We start from the raw sequence: 25,842 nt of genomic DNA, 5'->3' as shown, positions 1-25,842 counted from the left end.
CAAGAACACTGGAGTGGGTTACCATTTTCCTACTCCAGGGGATCTTCCTGACACAGGGATCAAACCCACATCCCTTTTGTCTCCTGCATTGGCAAGCAGGTGCTTTAAAGAGGCTGAGGAAGATTAAGTGACAAACTCAATACCACAAACTCAGTAGTCACAGACTCTGAAACCAACTGCGGCAAGGTTCCCACTGTCAATAAAGAAACCAAAATCACTTCAAGTGAATGCTTAACTACAAAAGCAACCTTTCTTGTCCCTTAAGAGAGCAGCCAAGTTCCACAGAAATTTTTAAAGATATTTTTCTCATGCTTCGTCATTTTCATTTAGCACTTGGGAAGAACCCTTATCCATTCAATTCAAGACAGGTGATAAGAGACAGGTGGATTACACATACCTGGTTATTTAAGGCTTTGAGTTAAAGGCAAACTCCTTCCCCACTGAAAAGTCCAAAAGCTGTGATTATTCCACAGCTGCCTAGAGTTGAGATGACTATGTCGCCATTGGATTTAACATAAAATGGCTGAAACCATTAATTATACTTTGTGCATCTACCATGAATTTAGAAGGCACAAAATAGAGAGCTGATTGATTTTCAAGTAAAACAGAATACCTGTTCCCAAACCTTCTGATCCATATACCACTTGATGTCCCATCACAAATCAGAAGTTCTTTTTTCAGAACTAGTAGGGGATATGGCACAATTTTTTGACAAGTCTGACAATTTATAACTTATCGGGAATATACCTTCATAATAGCAGGAAATATAATGATGGTATCATACTGTGAATATGAATTCAATGGAAAGACATAGGTATTAAAATAGTTTTTTGTCATTGGGACAGACCTGGGAGCCAGTAATTCAGATATACACTCCAAAAACACATTTTTTTTTGAGTCACTATTTTTCTTATGTCACTATAAGATCTAGAATTTCTCCTTGTCTGGAAACTCACTATCTCCATGCAACGAACTGCCAAGAATTAGAATGCCATTTAGGGATAAACTACTATGGTGACTAGAGTAAGTGTCGGGGCAGAGGAAGGTAGGTGTCTGGGGATAGGGAAATATCACAGATGACTTCCATGATTATTCTGATGCCATGGTTGTAGATCATTCTACAAGATGGCTGATGTACTCATTGCATTTCATTGTTATTGTTTCTATTTTCTATATGGATTTTTAAAATGAGATTCTTGGCACAATGCAAAATAAAATAACTGCTAACTCATGTTTCAAAATTTAGCTGATTTCCTGTATTTCTGACAGTTCTGTCACATTTCCAGCAGACAGAATTTCTTCCCTCCCCTGGGAAATTGAGCAAGTCCACTCCGCATGTCTGCCTTGTCTCCTCCATTCCTCTTCCAGCCATGGGGTAGGCGTGTGTGAATGTGCCCCTGTACTCTGCACTCCCCAGTCCATTCCTGAAGCTCCACAGTTAGCTGTAGTTCCAGCAAGTTAGGACCTTATTTAAAGAACAGTGGCTTGAATTGCAAAGATGCTTGAAACCGCAACAGAGAAAAAGGTTGAAGGAAGGAACTAAAGATAATTAGATTACGATCACTGACACTAACACAACGCTTGCTAATTCTGGAAACTAGTCTAAATATTTAATGCAAATTAATTTTTTAATTCCTTACTAACCTGGGGGGTTCAGTACTCATATTATCCCCATTTTATAGATGAAGACTGAAGCACTGAGGGGTTACATTTTTAAAGTCATGCCGCTCAACAGTGACAGCCAGGGTTTAGAAAAGAAGGAATCTGGCTCCGTAGTCCATCCCTTTACAACCCTACACCAAATGAAAGATTCAGGAAGATGAAAACTGTCCTGGAATACTTAAAGAGGAGCAGACAGGAAAAGTAAATACATTCTGCATTGCTTCAGAAGATACCTCAGGAGGAACCTAAGTGAAAAGCTAAAAGGAAACAGCTTTGACTTCTCTGTCGATGCTGACAGTCAGACCTTGCCTTAGAACCAGTGTTCAATGATGCTGGTAATTAGAACAGTGGTTGGGTTACACAAAATTCTTTTCCTACCCTGAGATTTTATGAGTCTGCAGTATATCACTATATTGTCACCAGGATATTTTTCTTTGGAGTGTTAGTAAGATATGATAAAAAGAGGAGGGAGAGAAATAATGGGTCCCTAAGTAATCTTATCGACAAGCATTCTTGGCACTAATCTTTACCAAATGTTTACTATGCTTTGGTGTAAAGGTATCAGAACAGACATATAAAGTCTTATTGAAAATTAGACTGAATGATATTTCTAAGTTAAAATTTGTAGTGCAGCATGAAAAGCATTACTTAATGTTTACATTAAAATAATTAATACAAGAAATATTAAATAACATTTTGGTTGATTTTCTTAATCTCTCTCATTCTCTTGCTTTCCTAACCCTCATGCATTTTCTTTAATTGCAGGCTATTCTTATGCAAGAAGCTAAACGTAATTAAATGTGCAGGATGAAAAGATGGCACAGGCACTGTTGGTACCCCCAGGACCTGAAAGCTTCCGCCTTTTTACTAGAGAATCTCTTGCTGCTATCGAAAAACGTGCTGCAGAAGAGAAAGCCAAGAAACCCAAGAGAGAACAAGACAATGATGAAGAGAACGAACCAAAGCCAAACAGTGACTTGGAGGCTGGAAAGAATCTTCCATTCATTTACGGAGACATCCCTCCAGGGATGGTGTCAGAGCCGCTGGAGGACTTGGACCCCTACTATATCAATAAGAAAGTGAGTGTTGATTTTATCCTTCCCATAAGTCTTTAACTTGGAACTTTAATACACTTTTCTGGGGCTCATGGATACCCTGCACCATAAGTTTTCTATTGTTTAAGATTTTATAACACTTATTTCCACTTATTTTTAAGTACAATATAATGAGCAGAAACGTAAGAAAGGAAGTCAAGATCTGGCCAAAGTGAAGTGATATAGAGATGAACCATTTCTACAATTTCACAGCCACTGATATTGACAAAATTAAAATTGACACCAACAAAGCAAAACATCTGTTATTGGTGACATGTTTAAACACACAGTAGACAACAGAATAATAGCTGTGTGAAAGAAGAGTTACAGGGCACATGTCCTTAGTTTTCAGTTCTTTGACTTGAGGTTTCTTCACGATACATTTGTAGTCTAAAGGGTAATAAATAATCTTTTATTTAGCATCCTCCTATAGGAAGATAGAAAAAAATGTTCACCCAAAGATACATTTTTTGGGGGTCCAGTAACCTGATTGGGAGTTTCTCTTAAACTTAATCTGTGACAGGCTAGATTCCAGAACACTTATATGTTGTTAAAACATCACTCAGAAAAAAAAAATGTCAAGAACAGAAGACAAAAAAACAGAAACAGAAACTCAAGTTTTTCCAACTATATATGATTTAAATCAACAATTATGACTGTGTCTTTCTAATACGATAATAACCATATAATTCTGTCAGAATTAGCTAGTTTTTTTATGTTAAACCAACTGTGCAGTATTTTGTAGGAAGTATAAAGAATTCATGATAGATTGTGTGCTCTCTAATTAGGTATTTTGGCAGCTTACAACCATGATTTATATTTCACATTCACAGACATAAAAACTGGCCCATGTAGAAACTAAAGGAACATTAATATCGCCAAGAGTTATTGGCTTACAGATTAAAGGAAAAAATGAGCACTTTTATTAGTCAAAGCCAGCCCTTTTAAAAGGAATGGCTAAAGAAACTGTATTCTTTAAGCAGCATACAGCTTATAAGATCAACGATGGCTAAAGGAACTGACAACCATTCAGACCTGGAACTAGCCCTATTGCTCTGAAACTATGTACATATTGTATGAAACTATGTACATACAGAGGATAATGTTAAAGTACAGATTCTTTCTGCTTCCTTTTAAACTAGCTGCATGAAAGGTGGCATATAATATATATTCATATAGTTCTAAAAATAATTTATTCCAGTACTTTACTATAGAATTGGTAAAGAAAATTTTGAAATTTAGTTACTGTATTATTACATATGATGATGCAAGTGAGATATTCCCCAAGAAACTAGAAGAAAATTCTCCTCTGGAAATTATTGATTCAAGCTATACATTTGCAAAGATGCCTTCAAGAGATGACAGTATGACTTATACTTTGACATGATTAAAAGTATTTGCTACTTAAAGAAAGGAATTTTACCTATCCTTAAGATAGGGAATTGGTAAAATTAAGGAGGGGCAAAAGAGAATAATGAAGAAAAATATTAACATTTTTTCAGGGAGACAGATTTTCAGTTAGTAGTAGTCCTGAAAGTACTTTCCTCTCAGAAAGTCACTACACTGGGGAGGGCCTACACTGTGCCACTTAATTGAGATGTCATCAAACATCCATATTAATTAATTAAGTCAGCTTATTAGGACTCCACACTCAACAAAGAGTATCTTATTATAATTCGTCTTCCCATACATCTGCTTAAAGGAAAGAATGTGCTGGCTCTGCTACAGCAATTATTCCAACCCATGTGACAGTGATCTATCTGGTTGTATATAAATAGATTGGCATTTTAACTTTATATCAGGCTTTCAAGCTTGGTTAACGTGAGTCTGCCGCTAGGAAACAGAATTGCTCTCTATGTGCTAACAAAGTCAGTTTTTATTGCCTCCCTGTCTGACAACAAGAGTGGAACCCATATTTATTCATAATGGCCATGACTCATTTTAAGAGACATCCAGAGTGTATACTGTTGTTTGCCCTGCTTTCCTTTATGATGAGTCTATAAGGATGAAGGATGAAGGGCTATTGAAGAAAATAGCTCTTGGGACAGAAGGAGCTAATGTAAGAAGCTAATGGAGAAGTTCTGGAATTTAAAATATGGTATAAAGCTTGTTAATTATATGGAATAATTGCAGGTGAAAGGTGTCTTAAAATTATAAAGCATTATGAAACTTTGATTCCATCAATTAATGTTATAATTTTGCATACCTAATTGAATCATATAAGCAAAATCACAATGCATTTTAATGGCATTCAAATTGATCAAATGAAACTTGAGACTAGTGACAGTGATTATGGTAATAGCTAAAATTTGCTATGCTCATACTTTGTCAGGTATTGTTTGAGTGCTTTAACTCGTATAACTTATGTAACATTCAACAAAAAACAAGGCATGTACTACATTTATCTCATTGTATAGATGGGGAAGTGAAGCACAGAGAGGTTACGTAACTTGCCCAAAGTTAACACTCCGTAAGTGATGAATCAGGATGTGAGCCTAGGCAGTCAGGCTCCAGAGCTCTTAATCACTAAGCAAAGCTATATACTGTGTTTATCATATAATGAAAGAAAATGTTTTTAAAAATTAGTTATATAATTTTCAATTCTCTGATGGATATGGTTCTACTCAGAGAACTTATTCTTGCCTTAAGTAGTAAAACCTTTAGTGAACCGGTAAAATGTACATTTACCTGGAAAAAAGAAGCAAGCACCATTCCAAAGTAGATAATAACCAGTTTAACATACTTTCAGATATAACATTCATCACCTTAGTTGCAATATATAGTACTATTTTCTTAAGTCACATCATTACTTACTATTTATTGGAGAACAGATTTTGGAATTGACACTATTGATCTCTCCTCTATTTATCAGTCATTCTCTCCAATAATTTTCAGTTTCAATATATCTCTCAACAAAAGAGCCCCAAATTTCAAATGCCTTTCTTGTCATTTGTTTACCATACAGGACAACAACCCTTTATTCTTCACTTCTCAGAACTCAAGGTTTTCTTTCTGTGAGGGGTTGTTCTCCAGAAATAAACTGGGATTGTGTTCTTAAGGTCTCCTTTATTCCAGAATCAGTAAATTCACTGAAGATGCCCTTGCTATGTCATTTTTAATCCCATTAGTACTGCAAAGGCTAATCTTATGGGAAGAGGAGAGGCTTCCATGTTTAAAGAAACAGTTCATTTCTGTTCACTTTGACCTTGGAAATTTTTCAAAATAAAATCCTCTCAATGTTACAGTTGGCTTTTTCAGGGATATTGTTTTAAAAAAAAAAATGAGTAAATGCACCTTAAACTGTGGTAAACTTTACATGTTACTGCTATCATTGAATATCTAAACAGACCCAGATTGCTTGACTATAATATTAAATGATTTAATCCTATGAATTCAAAAATCCTTTAATGCATTGTGTTTCAAGAGCAGGCATCCCAGTGCCCACTCTCCCTTGTGAATAATCTCAGTGCTAGTAAAGAACAGCTTATTTTCCCTTATCAGAGCATTTTTCAAATCTACAGACAGTTCATAGAAAATAGTTGGTTAGGTCTATGGTCTTGAATACAAAAAGGCAACGTGCAGGGAGGTCGCTTTCTCTATGCTTTACACTTATATATAAATATTTTCTATTCATTAAATGTAAATATCATACTCACAATATTCTACTCAAACAGAGCATGTTGTCAGTGAACATGAATGTCTAGGATACAGCCCTTAGTTACTTTAATCATATAAGCAACATCACAATGCATTTTAATGGCATTCAAATTGATCGTGTAAAACTTGAGAATAGTGAAAACATATTCATAACTAAACGGTTATATAGAATAGATATCTTAAAAGTAAATAGCAACTTAAAGGTAAACTCACATTTAATTGAAAAGAGTTTATTTGCAAACCAGGCTATTAAATGCTGTGTAAAATGAAAAAAAAAAAAGTAGCTAACTGGTTCTTTATGCTCAATGATTTATAACAACTTCTAAGCTAGTCCTCAGTGGAATGAACTCTACAAATAATTGCTGCTATAATTACAAGCAGCATGCCAATGTGTGTATATTAATATACTAAGACTTACTGGAAAAGGGAAACAATTGGGGAGTGATCAAAAGGCAGTGTGATTTATCTGGAAAGACATAATGGTGGAGATGATTTTGACAGCTGATGACATTCCTGGAGAGTAGGGATTTTCAACCCGTGGCTGCATATAGAATCACTAGGGGAAAATGTTTAACATACCATTGTCTATGCCCATCCTCCAGAAATTAATTCTGTTGTTCTTGGGTGGATCCCATATAACAGCAATTTTAAGATCACCCCAGGAGATTCTAACATGTGGACAGAACTAAGAACATCTGATATAAGAGTGGGTCATTGTAGATGGCACCTTATCGTCAGATCTGTTATGGATCTGGACAAAAGTAAGTTTGCATTACACGACCTCTCAGGTGCCTCCTTCCTCTAGGATTCTATGACACTCATCTTGAGAATCAGAGTGAGAAGTTGATAGTAAGTGGGATTGACAAGTGAATTGAATTGGCTGGAACAAAGGTGCTTTGGTGCGAAGCAAACCAAAAAGATGATTCCAGAGAGACCTAGTAGGTAATCACCATCTGAGCCACCAGGGAAGTCCCAGGAATACTGAAGTGGGTAGCCATTCCCTTCTCCAGGGGATCCTCCCAACCCAGGGATTGGACCTGCATTACAAGCAGATTCTTTACCATCTGAGCCACCAGGAAAGCCCAGCCTAAATGCTAAATTGATGATTATAGGGTTCAGGTCATAGGAATTTAGAGACAGAATGCCCTTTGAAATGATGCATTTCAGACTAATTCTTAATGCGGCTGGTCCTTCTCATATTACAGCAGATCTATACAACCAGCAAAACCAGTTTATTCAGCCTGTTTGAACATTTTAAAGTAGGACAACTACCACAGGGAAAATAGCTTCATAAACTTTGGAGTTAAAAGATTTGATATAATTAAAATATTTATAAAAGATTATTTTAATACCAGTATGTACAGAATAATCTGAAAAGTTACCAAAACTGGGGACAGATGGTAAGCCTTAAATAGAATTAGAGTCCACAAAGTTAATTTACAACTTGATACAAATTTTGTGTAGGATCATCAGTTTGTATTGGGAAATTAATACCTGAGAGACAGATTAGATAATAGTACGTTGTATCTTTATTTGTAGTTATATGTTAATTTAGGGGAGAAAAAATGATATCTAATATGTTTATACTTATACAAACTGGCTTAAACAAGTTCAAATAAATCAGGTAAAAAGTTTTTATGTGTGTAAGCTCTTCATATAAGCCACATGTCTAATCTAGTAATTTTTTCTCATGTGTTCTTTTTCAGACTTTTATAGTATTGAATAAAGGGAAGGCAATTTTCCGATTCAGTGCCACCTCTGCCTTGTATATTTTAACTCCACTAAACCCTATTAGGAAAATTGCTATTAAGATTTTGGTACATTCATATCCTTTTTATGTGAATTGTCTAAATGTTGTTTCTAGTAGCTGATTTTATAAAGAATGTCATTCTTTTTATTATATATATATATATAATTCTTTCAGATTAATTGATAACCTTGTTATTTAATCTATTGTACTCACTGATTTTCTGCTCTTTATAACAAGATTATTGTAGAATGACAATTATGATTCTAGTAGTAAAAAGAAAACTATGATAGTAAATGAAACACACTGTGTAGCAGGAACAACAGCAAATCTCCTTCAAACTGTTATTAACCTCAATTAGACCATATATAGCCATCATTAAAGAAGCATAGCCTCCTGTGCTTAGTATTATTATCTATATTCCAAACGTTCAAATTTTTTTGCCTTAATTGGTTCTGTATCTTCATCACCTGGACTTTCCTTCCTTCCTTCCTTCCTTCCTCCTTTTCTTCCTTCAGTAAATATTTATTAAACTACTATGCATCTGATTGATAGCATCTATTTAAAAATCATTGAACTTAAAACTACCTACAATGATAGTCAAAAACTTTATGTAAAATGACATAATAGGTGTGGATTTCAAGAAAACTCTCAAGAAGTGATAATAAACTAGATGATCTTCAGAGGCAGTGATCCAAAATAGGCATCTTATACAAACATTCAAAACAGGTCAACATAAAAACTAAAAGAGAGACAAAAGACACAGGGTTGACCTAGAGACAGGGAAAAGAGGACGGATAGCCTTTGAAGTGCTTTTGAATTCTCCCAGTCCATGGTTTGCTATTGGAAAGTATTTACATTTTAAAACAGAAAGATTTACTTCAAAAAATGTAATCCTAAGTTTTCTTAGAGTGAAGTCTGGGTTGAAATTCTAAGAGAAATCATTACAGCTAATTCTTAGAAAGGTTTAAAAACAGTGTGTGTTTAGGTATGGTAAGGACAAGATACAGAAAGATAATTAAATGTCCTGATAAGTTCCTATACTCGCAAGTGAAAATAAAAAGCTAGAAAATAAAACTAGCTCATTAGCAAAATTTGTCTCTCCCTTTATTCTTATGTGGTAAATGCTAAAGGGACAAGTTCCATCACTGTACGGCTACTAGAGTTCCTAATTACAGTAGAATCAATCAATGTAATCCTTGAATACACAGGGATATACATTCTCAGGTTTATTATATTCCATTCATTAACCTTTTGTCCATCAGTGGAAATTTTAAAGGGTAGCTGAAGTATAACTTTTAGACTTACACTAGAAAATTCCCATTTGCTTCAAACAGAGATCTCTTTCTATTGAATTCAGTTTTGTGAGGGAATGATGCAAAATAAAAAAACAACGAACCAAGAATACAAAGAATATATGATAGACTTCGGAGTTTCGTTTTTTTCTTTGTCATTGTTTTAAAACAAATAAGTAAAATTAATTTTACAGGTAACTTGGTTTCTTTGCATTGGATTATTTGTAAATGGCCACAAAATTATACTAGCATTTGTTCCTTAACTATAATCTACTTTATTCAGCATGCTTATCATGTGCACTATCTTGACCAACTGTGTATTTATGACCTTGAGTAATCCTCCAGACTGGACAAAGAATGTAGAGTAAGTAAAAATGATTTCTTGGAATGAGAAATGCACACTCAAATTCTCTAGCAATCTCCTTTTAATTATGGTCTGACTTATGGTTTCCACTTTTTGAAGTCAAACTAAACACTTCTAAGAAACTATTATTTGCATAATATGGAAAAACAAGGGAATTTTTTTTGGGGGGGGGCGTATTTCTCCTATGAGATAGATATTTCTTTCAACAAATGATAGCATTTGATTAAGAAAGGTTATTAAATGAAACCTATATGCAGGTCAGGAAGCAACAGTTAGAACTGGACATGGAACAACAGACTGGTTCCAAATAGCAAAAGGAGTACGTCAAGGCTGTATATTGTCACCCTGCTTATTTAACTTATATGCAGAGTACATCATGAGAAATGCTGGCGTGGAAGAAACACAAGCTGGAATCAAGATTGTGGGGAGAAATATCAGTAATCTCAGGTATGCAGATGACACCACCCTTATGGCAGAAAGTGAAGAGGAACTCAAAAGCCTCTTGCTGAAAGTGAAAGTGGAGAGTGAAAAAGTTGGCTTAAAGCTCAACATTCAGAAAACGAAGATCATGGCATCTGGTCCCATCACTTCATGGGAAATAGATGGGGAAACAGTGGAAACAGTGTCAGACTTTATTTTGGGGGGCTCAAAAATCACTGCAGATGGTGATTGCAGCCATGAAGTTAAAAGATGCTTACTCCTTGGAAGGAAAGTTATGACCAACCTAGATAGCATATTCAAAAGCAGAGACATTACTTTGCCAACAAAGGTCCATCTAGTCAAGGCTATGGTTTTTCCAGTAGTCATATATAGATGTGAGAGTTGGACTGTGAAGAAAGCTGAGCACCAAGGAATTGATGCTTTTGAACTGTGGTGTTGGAGAAGACTCTTGAGAGTCCCTTGGACTGCAAGAAGATCCTACCAGTCCATTCTAAAGAAGATCAGTCCTGGGTGTTCTTTGGAAGGAATGATGCTAAAGCTGAAACTCCAGTAGTTTGGCCACCTCATGTGAAGAGTTGACTCATTGGAAAAGACTCTGATGCTGGGAGGGATTGGGGGCAGGTGGAGAAGGGTTCAACAGAGGATGACATGGCTGGATGCCATCACCGACTTGAAGGACATGAGTTTGAGTGAACTCCGGGAGTTGGTGATGGACAGGGAGGCCTTCCTTGCGTACTGCGATTCATGGGGTCGCAAACAGTCGGACATGACTGAGCGACTGAACTGAAGCTAAATAATCATTTATCATAAAAGTTAAGATTGAATCACAATTATGCATTTTAGATAAAATACAATTACCATTTGAGCATAAATAAAATTATTTTATTCTACTATATTACTACTACTGTTATATTCTGATAAAATTAATTTAGGTGTTTAGCTCTATATCACTAGGCAATTCATTTATACACTATATAGGTACATTAAAAAAAACATACTTAGGTGTTTAAGTTATTTTGATATTTAGTTATATTAAGATACATAGATTATTTAGACACACATGTGTACTAGAAACATCACAAATCTGTAAAGGAAGCAAAATGTCTTTGCAAAACCATATTCAAATAATAACAAGGCTTAAGGAGAAAACATGATTATGGACAGATCTCTCAAAACTTTTAAAACTTTGTAATTGGAATATTAATAAAAAAACATAACAGTCCCAATAAAAAGACACTAGCCCAGTTAAATCTCTGTGGACATTTGTACCTAAAGCCTGAGCCAGCAACCTCTCTGCAGTCTTAGACCTGGGCCTTGTCCTTCCTGCCTTGAAATGGAGACCCTGGCAATGATATCATCAAAGTAAAACATTTGATTCAGTATTTTAATACAGAGGGAAAGGTCTAAGCACAGTATTTTGGGCATGTTAAACTACACCCTGCTTGCACGAAAGAAGGAACATCTGTCGATTTTTCTACAGTAGTATTAAGGTCTTTTATTGCTTAGGATATTGTATGTAAGTGTGAAGGAAAAGGTGCCCCTGATTATTTCAAAACATGAATGTGCTGAGGAAAACTGTGCTTTAACTAAAAATCTTTGCATTATAACAGCATTATTCCCCAATTTGTCAATCACATATAAGATTATTTGTGAAAGAAACATGCTTTATTTTTTTTTTTTAGTGAAACAGGTGTTTAGCTTGGACAGTCTATTTATGTAATAAGCTAATACAATGATCAGGTATTTGTTTTAGTGAAAAAGAAAATTGTATGTTTTTACCATTATATTTTTAAAGTAATGTCCAATAGGAGATAAGCTATTATAACAAATACTGACACTTTCATTTCTGTTTTTTGTAGATTTCTATGAGAATTTACAGAATCATTCTAAGCCATCATTCATCAGTGATTTAACAAATTAAAGACTTTTTTGACAGTAGATTGAAAAAGCTCCCTAGAAATCATTTTAGTAGAGAATCCAGTTTTTATGTTGAGGCAAGCCATTTAACAGAATTCTCAGTTACCATTTGGGGCTTAACAAGTGGATATACCTGTATAAAACTATTCTGTATGTATTTTTCCCTGCATAAATTATTGACATACTTAAACATGTATGAATTTATTTATATAATGTTATTAAAAGACAGGTAAAGGGGACACAAATATTATTATTTGAATATGCAGTTTTCTTTTAAGTTATTTTTAGAGATGCCTATATCCATTATGAAAAGTCAGCTTTACAAAAGCTTTTGACTTACACTGTTTAATTGGAAAACTTTGCACAGGTTTCCTAATCAATTATCTCTAGTCACCTGACAGCAAGGCAGCAGGAAAATAAGCAAAACATTAGTGATTACAGTAAAAGAAACAAACAACAAAAACCTTAAAAAAACAGAGTCCAATGAAAAGAGAAGTCAGTTTTGACAGGAAAATACAAGTAACTGACAGCAGAAATCTTCCCTATACAGAGAGATGGCATCCCAAGGACCATATTATACAGTGAGAGTCATAATATGTAAGGCAAATCATTTCTATAAATATCAAAATTACAGGGGGAAAACACCTTGTAACATGGACAGAATCAACAACATGATTAAGAACCTAGTGGGGTCAGAGCCAGGAAAAATCAAGGTCCTCCTTGATTCTCACTGACGCATTCAATCTAGCTTTCTAACAGGTATATCTGAACACCTGTCCTGTGCAAAGCTGTCTTAAATGTTAAGCTCTAAGACCCTCTTCCTTGAATAGCTATCAACACTCACCATATATTCCAAATGTCCCCACAAATTTTCTTCCTTTCCCCAAAACAGAAATAGGAGTAGGGACTTTAATCTTACTCCTACTGCTGCTGCTGCTGCTAAGTCACTTCAGTGGTGTCCGACTCTGTGCGACCCCATAGACAGCAGCCCACCAGGCTCCCCTGTCCCTGGGATTCTCCAGGCAAGAACACTGGAGTGGGTTGCCATTTCCTTCTCCAATGCATAAAAATGAAAAGTGAAAGAGAAGTTGCTCAGTTGTGTCTGACTCTTAGCGACACCATGAACTTCAGCCCACCAGGCTCCTCCGTCCATGGGATTTTCCAGGCAAGAGTACTGGAGTGGGGTGCCAATGCCTCCTCCAAATCTTACTCCTAACAATTCTGTAAATAACTCCTAACAACTCTGTAAATAACTTAGAATTGCCTAGCATAAACCATAGGGCATTATCTACTAATATGATAAACAGAACATAGATGGGAGCTGTCTTTTATGGTCTTCTGCAATGCTAGGAATCTCTCCAAACAGAAATATCATGGCGATTATATGTAAATATACAAAGATTCAAACCAAAACACAAGTAACCATAAGCTTGGCATTGGAAATTATCTCTCTTCCTAATAAAATCAGCTACTTCATAGTAAGTAAAGACAGGAATTATTCTTTTCTTCATGAAATCAATTGCATTGTTTAAAAAGGAGAAAGAACATTCCTAGGAAAGCTAGACATGAAGATTCTGACATACATTTTCCTGTGATTTCTTTGCTCCCTCATAAGAAAGAAATTTCTACAGAAAAAAAAAACCTGAAAAAATAATTTCCCTTTTTTTTTTTCATGTATAAAATACTAGTAGACTGGAAAATATAGTGAATTTTAATAAAAGTAAATTCAATTTTTGTGGCTTGAGTGAAGTAATCTGAAGAACAAACTTAGATTATACTTTTTAAAAAGAATTCAATGTTGAAAAACAAATACTCTCTCCCAACTATTTTTGGAAGAAACAGAAATAACTTACATTGTCAACATTCAAAGGAGAGGGCTGGTAATGCTCTACCAAAAAGCAAATAGAAAAGTATTTCACTATTTGAGGGATTGAAATTTGAATTTGAGCATGTTTAAATGAGAGTTCCTTGGACTGCAAGGAGATCCAACCAGTCCATCTTAAAGGAAATCAGTCCTGAATATTCACTGGAAGGACTGATGCTGAAGCTGAAACTCCAATACTTTTGCTACCTGATGTGAAGAACCCACTCTTTTGAAAAGACTCTGGTGTTGGGAAAGATTGAAGGCAGGAGGAGAAGGGGATGACAGAGGATGAGATGACTGGATGGCATCACCGACTCAATGGACATGAGTTTGAGTAAACTCTGGGAGTTGGTGATGGACAGAGAGGCCTGGCGTGCTGCAGTCCGTGGGATCACAAAAGTCAGACATGACTGAGCAACTGAACTGAACTGATTTGGCCCAAGTGCATAGAGATAGTAACTGATGTGAGGTTATACTCAGGAATTTTGTTATCCCTGAATTTTGATAATTGTGTAGACACACACACATAGAACACTAATGAACTGAACATTTTTGGTGAGCGTATAAGAGAAGCAGATTTACAGAGTTATGCCTGAATCTTAAGGATAGATATAAAGGGGAAGTTCATTTTTGATATTAGATACATAAAATATCCCCCAAATTATTCTAATCATTTAAGAAGTCTGAATGAAATGTTTTATTATAAATAAACAAATCCAAGAAATGTTAGCTCTAGAGCTACACTGTCTAGTGAGGGAGAAGGTAGACACATGCAGCTTGAAATTTGAAACTTGAAATGTGGCTGCTTTTAATTGTTGAAGAGATAACATTTTAGACACATTGGTTTAAATAAAGTATAACATGCAAATTAAGTTTACTCATTTCTTCTTTTTATTTGATTACTAGAAATTTGAAAACTATATATGTAGTTTGTATTAAATTTCAGTTGGACAGTGTTACTCTAGAGGATCAAGCCTGATGATTATCCATAAAACACATGAAACTATTACTATCAAACCTAAATATTTAAACAAGATCAAACTCTTAGTAGAAGGTATTAGCTCTTCAGTTTAACCCTTTACTCGTAAGACTAAACTAGTAGATTTTTTTGTAGGTGGGAATAAGGAATTCCATCTTAGTGAACTGAAAAACCACAAAAGAATCAGATTTGCTGTATTTTAACAGTTCGAATGAAATTGTTAATTTTTGTTTGGATGCTTTTCCTAGGTACACATTCACTGGAATCTATACCTTTGAGTCACTTATAAAAATCTTGGCAAGAGGGTTTTGCTTAGAAGATTTTACATTCCTTCGTGATCCATGGAACTGGCTGGATTTCAGTGTCATAGTCATGGCGTGAGTATTTTTAAAAACATGTTAAGCTCAAAGGCATGAAACAGTTGTAGCATAAAACAGGTTGTTGTGACATATTTTAAATGTAGAGTTTGCTTGTTAGCCAAATTAACTATATGCCTCATATATTTTGAGAATACATATTAGAATATATATTGCAAGGTAAATATCTGATAAATGAGCAATAAATGGAATTACTTTCATGTCATAGTCTTCTACTTCATCAAAATGAAGTTATTCATTGACTATAAATTTAATACCACCAACTGTACTTTAATTAGTTTTGCAAACAAACGTTCATATTAGTGAAAACTGTATTGAAATAAAGCAACAAAATTTTATTCCTTAAAGGCAGCTTTTAGCACATGGCACCCTGAAGTCTAGCATTTCCGTAAAATTCAAGGGGCTCTATATGCCAAACCAACCCACTTTTCATTCTTTATGTAGTATAAACTTTGCCAAAACTATCAGTAACTCTGATTTAATTCTACAGGTATGTAACAGAATTTGTAAACCTAGGCAATGTTTCAGCTCTTCGAACTTTCAGAGTCTTGAGAGCTCTGAAAACTATTTCTGTAATTCCAGGTAAGAAGAAACTGGTGTAAGATGGTAGACCCCTTATATCTCCAACTTTTCTGTTATTGTGTTTGTGTGTGAACTCCCTATTACAGATATGTGACAGAGTTTGTGGACCTGGGCAATGTCTCAGCGTTGAGAACCTTCAGAGTTCTCCGAGCTTTGAAAACAATTTCAGTCATTCCAGGTGAGAGCTAGGTTAAACACCGAGGCTGACTTTAAATACACTATAATAATACTGAGGTTGAAATTACACATGTGACATGAGCCTTGTGGCTTATTATGTTTGTTTTTTTATTTTCAAGAATGCCAAATGAAATTAAATATTGATTTATAAAGTCAGCCTTTGAGTTTAACAGAGACTTGCATGAGGTGTCTATACAAAATACTAGTTTTGCTCTCTTTCTCACCCACTTTTTTGTGCATTTATGATGCAATGTTTTCTTTTTTACATCCTATAAAAGCTTTGCTATCATGGCTTTACTAACTGATTTAGATTTTCCCATTTACTGCAGATATATTTTGAAAGTGGATCTCCTCTTACAAAGGAGAAAAGATTATTACTGAACGGCATGTACTACATGGCATGGGATTTTTATTATCTTAAAATTCTTTTCTCCTCTAAACCACTGCAACTTGGAAAGCTAGTATTAAAAAATGGTTGGAGAGAAACAGCCTCCTGAAACACAAAATGTGACGTGAAAAATAACTGCAAGTTTGTCTTTACATGTTCATGGCAGCACATAAAACTACACATGAAAAAAAAAACCAAAAAACTTCCTGCCTAGATACTTTACCCTTTCATTTTAAACCTCCCAAAAGCACACTGCTCATAAAAAAAATCTGCTCTTCATTCATTTCCCAAACCATCTGGCTGTCCATAAAGCTTTGATGTCTAAACAGACAGGCAACTGTTTGTGGGGAAAGAGAATGTATATGACTATTAAGAAGACTCTGTGGCTTCTGACACTCTTCCTCAGCTGATCTCATTCTCTCTCCACAGGTTTAAAGACCATCGTGGGGGCCCTGATCCAGTCTGTGAAGAAGCTTTCTGACGTCATGATCTTGACTGTGTTCTGTCTGAGCGTGTTTGCCCTAATTGGTCTGCAGCTGTTCATGGGCAACTTGCGGAATAAATGCTTACAATGGCCCCCAAGCGATTCTGCTTTTGAAACCAACACCACCTCTTTATTTAATGGCACAATGAATTCAAATGGGACATTTGTTAATGTAACAATGAGCACATTTAACTGGAAGGATTACATTGAAGATGACAGTAAGAAATATTGCTCCATTGTTAATCTTAGTGTTGCTGAATGAGTTTTTAACTATAAATAGTTGAAGCTGTGGGCTTGAAGCCATCTTTGTAAATTACTTTTTTGGTATCCACTTTGGAAATAACTGAGATAAACAAATTCTATTTATCCCTAATGTCAATAGGATTGATATGAAATAGTTTATTCTTTATATTAACAGGTCACTTTTATGTTCTGGATGGACAAAATGACCCTTTACTCTGTGGAAATGGATCAGATGCAGGGTAAGGAAAATTTTTTTTAAGATGTAGAACACTTTGGGAAAAAGCAAAAGTAAATAGGAAGAAAATATACAAGGGTAGTCTTGCATGTGTTTAATAAAGAGTGGTGCTGCCCACCTAGGAAGTACTTTCTCCATCTTTTGGGATTGGTATTTATTCTAAACTCACAGTCATTAAAATCATCCCTTTGGGTGAAGACCTTTTATCCAGAATTTCACAGATAATATGTACATGAATTTTTCTTTCAAGAATGAAGGTCCAGTGTCTGTCTTATCTGTAAACCCATCAGAGTCAGTTAAGAATTACAGAGAAGGAAAAACAAGATGGGCACATTTTGACTGGTATTAGGATGTGTTCCCTCATAGCTCAGTTGGTAAAGAATCTGCCTGTAATGTAGGAGACCCGGGTTCAATTCCTGGGTTGGGAAGATCTCCTGGAGCAGGAAATGGCAAACCATTCCAGTATTCTTGCCTGGAGAATCCCATGGACAGAGGATATAGTCCATGGGGCTATAGTCCATGGTGTCGCAAAGAGTCGGACAAGACTTAACGATTAAACCATAAACTACCACCAGGATGTATTGATGGGACAAGTTCTGCCCTGATTGGAAAAGATCCAGGCTGTAACATGGTCATCAGGGTGCAAACCCGGTTGGAAAACTGCTTTGAGAAACTCAGATACTCTTGAAATTGGATGAACCCCTGTATACAAGGAATCCAAGTGGCAGATGTATGTCAAAGGCATGTTCTGGTCTGCGTCTGCATATTTTATAGTTCTTTTCTGTCACATTACACAATAAGAGATGCTGTAATGTCTTAGTCATCCTGCTAGTCTCTCATACTTAGCATATTTTTCCAAAAGTACTGCAAATTAATTATAAGTCAGGGTCCTGTGCTGTGCTTAGTCGCTTGGTCGGGTCCAACTCTTTGTGACCCCATGGACTGTAGCCCACCAGGCTCCTCTGTCCTTGGGGAATTCTCCAGGCACAAATACTGGAGTGAGTGGCCATGCCCTCCTTCAGGGGATCTTCCCAATCCAAGGATCAAACCAGGGTTTCCCTCATTGCAAGTGGATTCTTTATTGAAGCCCATAACTCAGGATAGAGACTGAAATTTTTTAAAGCCAAGGGATAGCAGTAGTGACTCTTAGATCGCAGAACTTACAGAGAACATATTTTGAGTCATCCCAGAAGACTGGAGAAGGAAATGGCAACCCTCTCCAGTGTTCTTGCCTGGAGAATCCCAGGGACAGGGGAGCCTGGTGGGCTGCCGTCTATGGGGTCACACGGAGTCAGACATGACTGAAGCGACTTAGCAGTAGCAGCAGCAGAAGATGGGAAATTGGTGTGGTTATAAAGATCTAAGAGGATTACTAAAACCATAGACCAGTAACAAAGACAGAATTTTGGGGAATTTTTTTTCCTGATAGTTTTCCCAAACTTTGATAGGAGAGGGTAGAGAACAGGAGCAAAAGTTCTACAGTTCATATACGTGAGTGTGTGTGCTAAGTCACTTCAGTCGTGTCCAACTCTTTGTGACCAATGGACTGTAACTTGCCAGGCTCCTCTGTTCATGGAATTTTCCAGGCAAGAGTACTGGAGTGGGTAGGCATTCCCTTCTCCAACTGTTCATATATACCTGGGTTCAAATCCTAACTCCACCATTTACAAACTCTTGACCTTGGAAAGAGTGAAGCTCTCTGTATTTAAGTCTGTTTCTAAACTGAAGAGTAATATCATCTCTCCCTTCAGGTTGTTATGGTGATCAGTTACTTAATACATATAAAGCACTTGGACTAGCACCTGGTCTGTCATAAACATTTATTGCATGTTGGCTACTGTTTTTATTATTATAGTTAATGTAAAAGCCTAGATAAAATTTTGGATAAGGTGGGTTAATGTATACTTTATCTCTATTAAACCATAGTAATCACTTCCCTTTATTGAGTATCTGTTATGGGTCAGGTAATTTACACAGTAAAATTGATAGTCACTCTATTGTTAAACATCAAATACAATTCTAAAGAAATCTACTCCATTTTAAGACTCCCTATAAGGCTAAAGTAATCAAGACAATATGGTATTGGGAAATACTAGATATAGATCAATGAAAAAGAACAGAGACTCAAAAAAACAGATTACAAAAATGTAGTCAATGAATTTTTGACAAAGAAAATGCAATTCAATAGAGACAGGAAAGTGTTTTCAAGAAAGAATGCTAAAAGAATTGGAGATTCATGTGCAATGAAATGAACTTAGATACAGCTTTATACTATACACAAAAAGTAACTTAAAACCAATCATAAACCTAAATGCAAAACACACAAAACTATAAAAATTCTTTAAGAAAACATAGAATAAAAGCTACATGACTTCAGATTTTGTGATGAGCTTTAAAATATAAACCCCATAGCATAATACCTGAAGAAATAATTTATAAGTTGGATTTAAAAGCTTCTGCAAAGACACTGTAAAGGGAGTGAAAAGAGAAGCCACAGAGTGGGAAAAATATTTGCAAAATACATATCTGATAAATGATTTGTACCCCCAATACATAAAGCACCCTTAAAATAAAAAAAATAAAATAACCCAATTTTAAAATGGGCAAACTGAACAGATACCCACAAAAGAATATACACAGATGGCTAATAAGGATATATAAAGACACTCAACATCATTTGTCATTAGGGCGTTGAAAGGTAAAACAATAATGAGTTACTGTGATGGAATTCCAGTTGAGCTATTTCAAATCCTGAAAGATGATGCTGTGAAAGTGCTGCACTCAATATGCCAGCAAATTTGGAAAACTCAAAGGTGGCCACAGGACTGGAAAAGGTCAGTTTTCATTCCAATCCCAAAGAAAGGCAATGCCAAAGAATGCTCAAACTACCGCACAATTGCACTCATCTCACACGCTAGTAAAGTAATGCTCAAAATTCTCCAAGCCAGGCTTCGGCAATATGTGAACCGTGAACTTCCTGATGTTCAAGCTGGTTTTAGAAAAGGCAGAGGAGCCAGAGATCAAATGGCCAACATCCGCTGGATCATGGAAAAAGCAAGAGAGTTCCAGAAAAACATCTATTTCTGCTTTATTGACTATGCCAAAGCCTTTGACTGTGTGGATCACAATAAACTGTGGCAAATTCTGAAAGAGATGGGAATACCAGACCACCTGATCTGCCTCTTGAGAAATTTGTATGCAGGTCAGGAAGCAACAGTTAGAACTGGACATGGAACAACAGACTGGTTCCAAATAGCAAAAGGAGTTCGTCAAGGCTGTATATTGCCACCATGTTTATTTAACTTCTATGCAGAGTACATCATGAGAAACGCTGGACTGGAAGAAATACAAACTGGAATGAAGATTGCTGGGGGAAATATCAATCATCTCAGATATGCAGATGACACCATCCTTATGGCAGAAAAAGAAGAACTAAAGAGTCTCTTGATGAAAGTGAGAGAGGAGAGTGAAAAAGTTGGCTTAAAGCTCAACATTCAGAAAACGAAGATCATGGCATCCGGTACCACCACTTCATGGGAAATAGATGGGGAAACAGTGGAAACAGTGGCTGACTTTATTTTGGGGGGCTCAAAAATCACTGCAGATGGTGACTGCAGCCATGAATATAAAAGACGCTTACTCCTTGGAAGGAAAGTTATTACCAACCTAGATAGCATATTCAAAAGCAGAGACATTACTTTGCCAACAAAGTTTCGTCTAGTCAAGGCTATGGTTTTTCCTGTGGTCATGTATGGATGTGAGAGTTGGACTGTGAAGAAGGCTGAGCGCCGAAGAATTGATGCTTTTGAACTGTGGTGTTGGAGAAGACTCTTGAGAGTCCCTTGGACTGCAAGGAGATCCAGAACCAGTCCATTCTGAAGGAGATCAGCCCTGGGATTTCTTTGGAAGGAATGATGCTAAAGCTGAAACTCCAGTACTTTGGCCACCTCATGCAAAGAGTTGACTCATTGGAAAAGACTCTGATGCTGTGAGGGATTGGGGGCAGGAGGAGAAGGGGACGACAGAGGATGAGATGGCTGGATGGCATCACTGACTCGATGGATGTGAGTCTCAGTGAACTCCGGGAGTTGGTGATGGACAGGGAGGCCTGGCGTGCTGCGATTCATGGGGTCGCAAAGAGTGGGACACGACTGAGCGACTGATCTGATCTGATTATATATCTATTAGAATGACTAAAATTAACAACAACAACAAAAAATCTGACAATACCAACTGCTGGTAAAGATGCAAATCAACAGGAATTCTCATTCATTCACTGCTGGCTAGAATGCAAAATAGTACAGTCACTTAAAAGACAAGTTGGCAGTTTCATACAAAATAAACACAGTCTTACCATATAACTCAGTAATTACTCCACTAACTATTTAGCTAGCTAATTTGAAAATTTATATCCACACAAAAGCCTGAGGTAAATATCTATTTATACCATCTATATTCACAATCACAAGAAACCAGAAGCAATCAAGTTGTCCCTAAAGAGCTGAAAAGATAAACAAACTGTGGTATATTCATACAATGAAATATTATTGAGTAATAAAAATAAATAAACTATCAAGCCATAAAAATATTGATGAACCTTAAATGCATCTTAATAAGTAAAAAAAAAAAAAAAGGCAATCTGAAAAAGCTACATTCTGTATAATTCCAATTGCATGATATTCTGGAAAAGATACATAATAGAGATGATAAAAAGATCAATGTTTTCCAGGGGTTCAGAGTAGGGGCTTGACTGGGTAATGTATAGGGGATTTTTTAGGGTGGAGAAATTATTCTGTGTGATTCTGAAATGGTAAATATTAAGTATTTGTCAACTTTACAAAACTTTACAGCACAAAAACTTAATACTATATGCAAATTTTTTTTTAATCGTGTGAGGATGAGAGATCTCAGGTTGAAACACAGAATGTGACAAAGTATCTAAATACACTTAAATAATAAACTGAAGGAAGGGAATAGGTACTAATCTAAGTAACTTTGGAAATGAATTAGCCTATAAGACTAAAGGCAAAAGGAACTATAATCTTCTTGATAAAGTTGTTTCCCATCACAGTATGGATTAACAATCCAGAAACAATTATGCATGTACACTGGCACTGAATAATTAAGTAAATAGATAGTAGATGACAGAACTCAGGTTTCTCACTTTTGGAGTGAGGGGTTACAGATAAGTAAAGGGAGGAATCTGGAATGATCCAGCAATAATGAAATAAAGTTGGGGAAATGACTATGACCTCACGTTTAGTTTAACCTAGGCACAGGTGGCTATATGAATAGTATTAGAAACCACGATCTGGGTGCCATGTTGATTGCCAAGGCAGTGTCATTGCTTCTGGGCCCTCAGTCGGCAGGGCAAGGAGACAAATGTGTATACACAAACACAGACACACCTTTACCATGGTTTCTAATGCCACTCTTCAATAAAAGAGCAAAGGCTCCTTGGAGAAATGGTTGATTATAGGACTGGGGCAGGAAGTATGAAAGATGAGCCTGGACTATATCGTAGTGTCAGAATGTAATAAAGTGTGGAAAAACAAACAAAAACAAAACACATACCACCAAGAGTGATGGCAAAGAGATATAGGAGTCACCTGAAAATCGTCCAATGGCAAAAAGTGGAACAACGTAAGCAAAACTACACAATGATATTATACATAAAATTGCATTATAATTCAAAGTGTAAAATGAATACCCATGAGTATATACTCATAAAATAGATTGAATATTAGATAAATAAATGAAATAATAGATAAATCTCATGTAGAATTCCAAATAAATTTGTGCACATACTTTGCTCTTAAGAAGGTAGATCATAATTCCCTGCTCCTTATGTGTAAGCAACACATAATGAGTATTCTAAAGAGAGCAGGATGGAAAAACAAGGAAAAAAGAGTAAATTTACAATGGAGAAACTGGACAAACACTATCTCAAGTCAGGTGATGAACGTTATTATCAACAGTGATAAGTCATATTGATAGCATGTAACCTTGATATGATGTAAGGATTATGATACTTTACATCTGTGATCTTCCTCCCAAAAATTCATAACCTCAATATCTAATCATGAGAAAAACATCAGACAAATCCCAACTGAAAGAAATTCTTCAAAATACCTGACCAATATTCCTCAAAAATGTCAAGGTAATCAAAAACAAGAGCAAATCTGATAAGCTGTCACAGCCAAGAGGAGCTTTAGAGACACATGCTGACTAAACATAACGTGGCCTCCTGGGTGGGGTCTTGGAATGTAAAAAGGATACTAAGGAAAAACTGAGAAAATAAGAATGAATGACAGACTTTGATTAATAATAATGTATCAATATTGATTAAAACATACCAACGTTAAGATGTTAGTAATACAAGAAACCAGGCATAGGACATATAGGAAGTTTCTGTACTCTGTAATTTTTCTGCACATCTAAAATTATTCTAAAATAAAAATTGTATTTTAGGAATTTTTACAGAAGTGCTAATGAAGTAACTTATTAAGCAGTTCCCTACCTTTTGGCTGGGTTTTCTGGGTTTTCATTTTTAATCATTGATTGCTGCCACTTTAAAAAGAGAGGTGTCAGTGCAAAAATGTGTGATTTCTGCTGCTCTGCCATGCTAAAGATCTATAAATAGGACTCCTGTGCACCTAAGTTTTCTATTGGTTTTCCTGATAAATTTCATCTGCTAACAGTTTCACTGTGAGCAATTACCTAAAGTGTTCTGGATAAGAAAGCAAGAAAATTCATCACAGACAGCAACTCTGGGTTTTGACAATTCCTATAAATCAATATGGATTCAAATAGCTATAACTGCTCTGCTGAGCCCAGCTCCATTCCTCTCTCTTGCAGCCAATGTCCAGAAGGATACATCTGTGTGAAGGCTGGTCGAAACCCCAACTATGGCTACACAAGCTTTGACACTTTTAGCTGGGCTTTCTTGTCTCTATTTCGACTCATGACTCAAGACTACTGGGAGAACCTTTATCAGCTGGTAAATGTCTTTGTCCCTTTGGGTTGCAATAACAAAATGCCATAACAGAAACGTATTTCTCACAGTTATAGAGACTGAGGAGTCCAAGATCAATACACCACAATGAATGCATTCTGGCAAGATCCCTCTTCCTGGCTCATAAGCCGATACCTTTTTGCTGTGTCATCACCTGGAGGAAGGGACTAGTGATCTCTCTGGAGGCTCTTTCTGTTAGGCACTAATCCCATTCATGAGGTCCCACTCTCATGACCTAAGCACCTCTCAGAGGCCATACTTCCTAATACTATCACATTGTGCATTAGGATTTTAACACATGAATTGGTAGGACACTCACATTCAGAGCACAGCAGTAAGGTTCAAAATAACATGCATATAATTTAAATTTATGAGCATATATGAAATCGTAAGTATAGGCATTTGTCTATAATACTCTAAAATACTGAGAAGGGTCCATCATAAAGTGAGTGTGCCTAGGATCCCAACTGTTCATTCAGTCAGTACATGTATTTTGACATTCTTTGTTGAGAAGCATTCTGCTAGGGGCTATGGAGGATACAGAGAATGTTCATGACTTGAGCTTATAATATAGTTGTGGATGTAATAAGAACATGTGAAAAGATTTTCAAATTCAATTATATAAAATTTTCAAATTCAACTTAAGGTTAATTGGCTCTAGGAGGGAAGAAAGATGTTATCTCTAGATGATGTGGAAAGACAGTGTGGACTGAGTAGTAACTCCACGAAAGGAATTAAAATAGTGTTCTTACTTGTAATATTTCCCTGCATTATAGACTCTAAGAAAAAGCATTTTAGTAGTCCTCAAATGTATATCCAATATGTACAAATTTAAAATGTGTATGCTTACATCAAATGACACTACAATCAAGTCTTAAATAATTTTACTTGTGTGTGTATGCATTTTAAAACAAAAAATAATCTTGGTCAAATACATTGTATGCTAATAAGCATTCGTCTTCCGACTATCTAATGTTAGTAAGCAGACCTTTATTTGGGGACATTTTATAAAATACTGTTGAGATTGATCTTTTTCTTCCTCCTAGACATTACGTGCTGCTGGAAAAACATACATGATATTTTTTGTGCTGGTGATTTTCTTGGGTTCGTTTTATCTGGTGAATTTGATCCTGGCTGTGGTGGCCATGGCCTATGAAGAACAGAATCAGGCAACGCTGGAAGAGGCTGAACAGAAAGAAGCTGAATTTCAGCAGATGCTTGAACAGATTAAAAAGCAACAGGAAGAAGCTCAGGTACTAAGTGATAAAAAGCAAAGCTGCTTTATTATTATTATCATCATTGTCATTGTTATTTAAAGTAG

General features: G+C 35.9%; 1 protein-coding gene across 8 annotated transcripts in view; it reads left to right on the top strand.

Annotated features, from left to right (window-relative positions):
* The window catches only part of LOC147378453 (sodium channel protein type 3 subunit alpha), a 124,584-nt gene that overhangs the window by 29,450 nt on the left and 69,292 nt on the right, over window positions 1-25,842 (top strand). For 5 of the 8 annotated variants that reach the window (XM_086370555.1, XM_086370575.1, XM_086370566.1 and 2 more), the window contains exons 3-11: window positions 2,428-2,741; window positions 8,120-8,238; window positions 9,730-9,819; window positions 15,269-15,397; window positions 15,888-15,979; window positions 16,974-17,246; window positions 17,447-17,510; window positions 24,365-24,506; window positions 25,568-25,774. In XM_086370555.1, coding sequence (XP_086226681.1) covers window positions 2,478-2,741; window positions 8,120-8,238; window positions 9,730-9,819; window positions 15,269-15,397; window positions 15,888-15,979; window positions 16,974-17,246; window positions 17,447-17,510; window positions 24,365-24,506; window positions 25,568-25,774 — 1,380 coding nt within the window. In that variant the 5' untranslated portion in view covers window positions 2,428-2,477. Of the gene's footprint in view, window positions 1-2,427; window positions 2,742-8,119; window positions 8,239-9,729; window positions 9,820-15,268; window positions 15,398-15,887; window positions 15,980-16,065; window positions 16,158-16,973; window positions 17,247-17,446; window positions 17,511-24,364; window positions 24,507-25,567; window positions 25,775-25,842 lie in introns of all 8 variants that reach the window. The other 3 variants (XM_086370570.1, XM_086370563.1, XM_086370552.1) reach the window with 1 other exon arrangement.

The sequence above is a fragment of the Bos grunniens genome, chromosome 2, assembly GCF_055505025.1.
Source record: "Bos grunniens cultivar Pamir isolate PY7600 chromosome 2, Bosgru_T2T1.0, whole genome shotgun sequence".
Taxonomy (NCBI): Eukaryota; Metazoa; Chordata; class Mammalia; order Artiodactyla; family Bovidae; genus Bos; species Bos grunniens.
The sequence above is the reverse complement of the archived record's forward strand: the minus strand, read 5'-3'. Positions and strand labels throughout refer to the sequence as shown.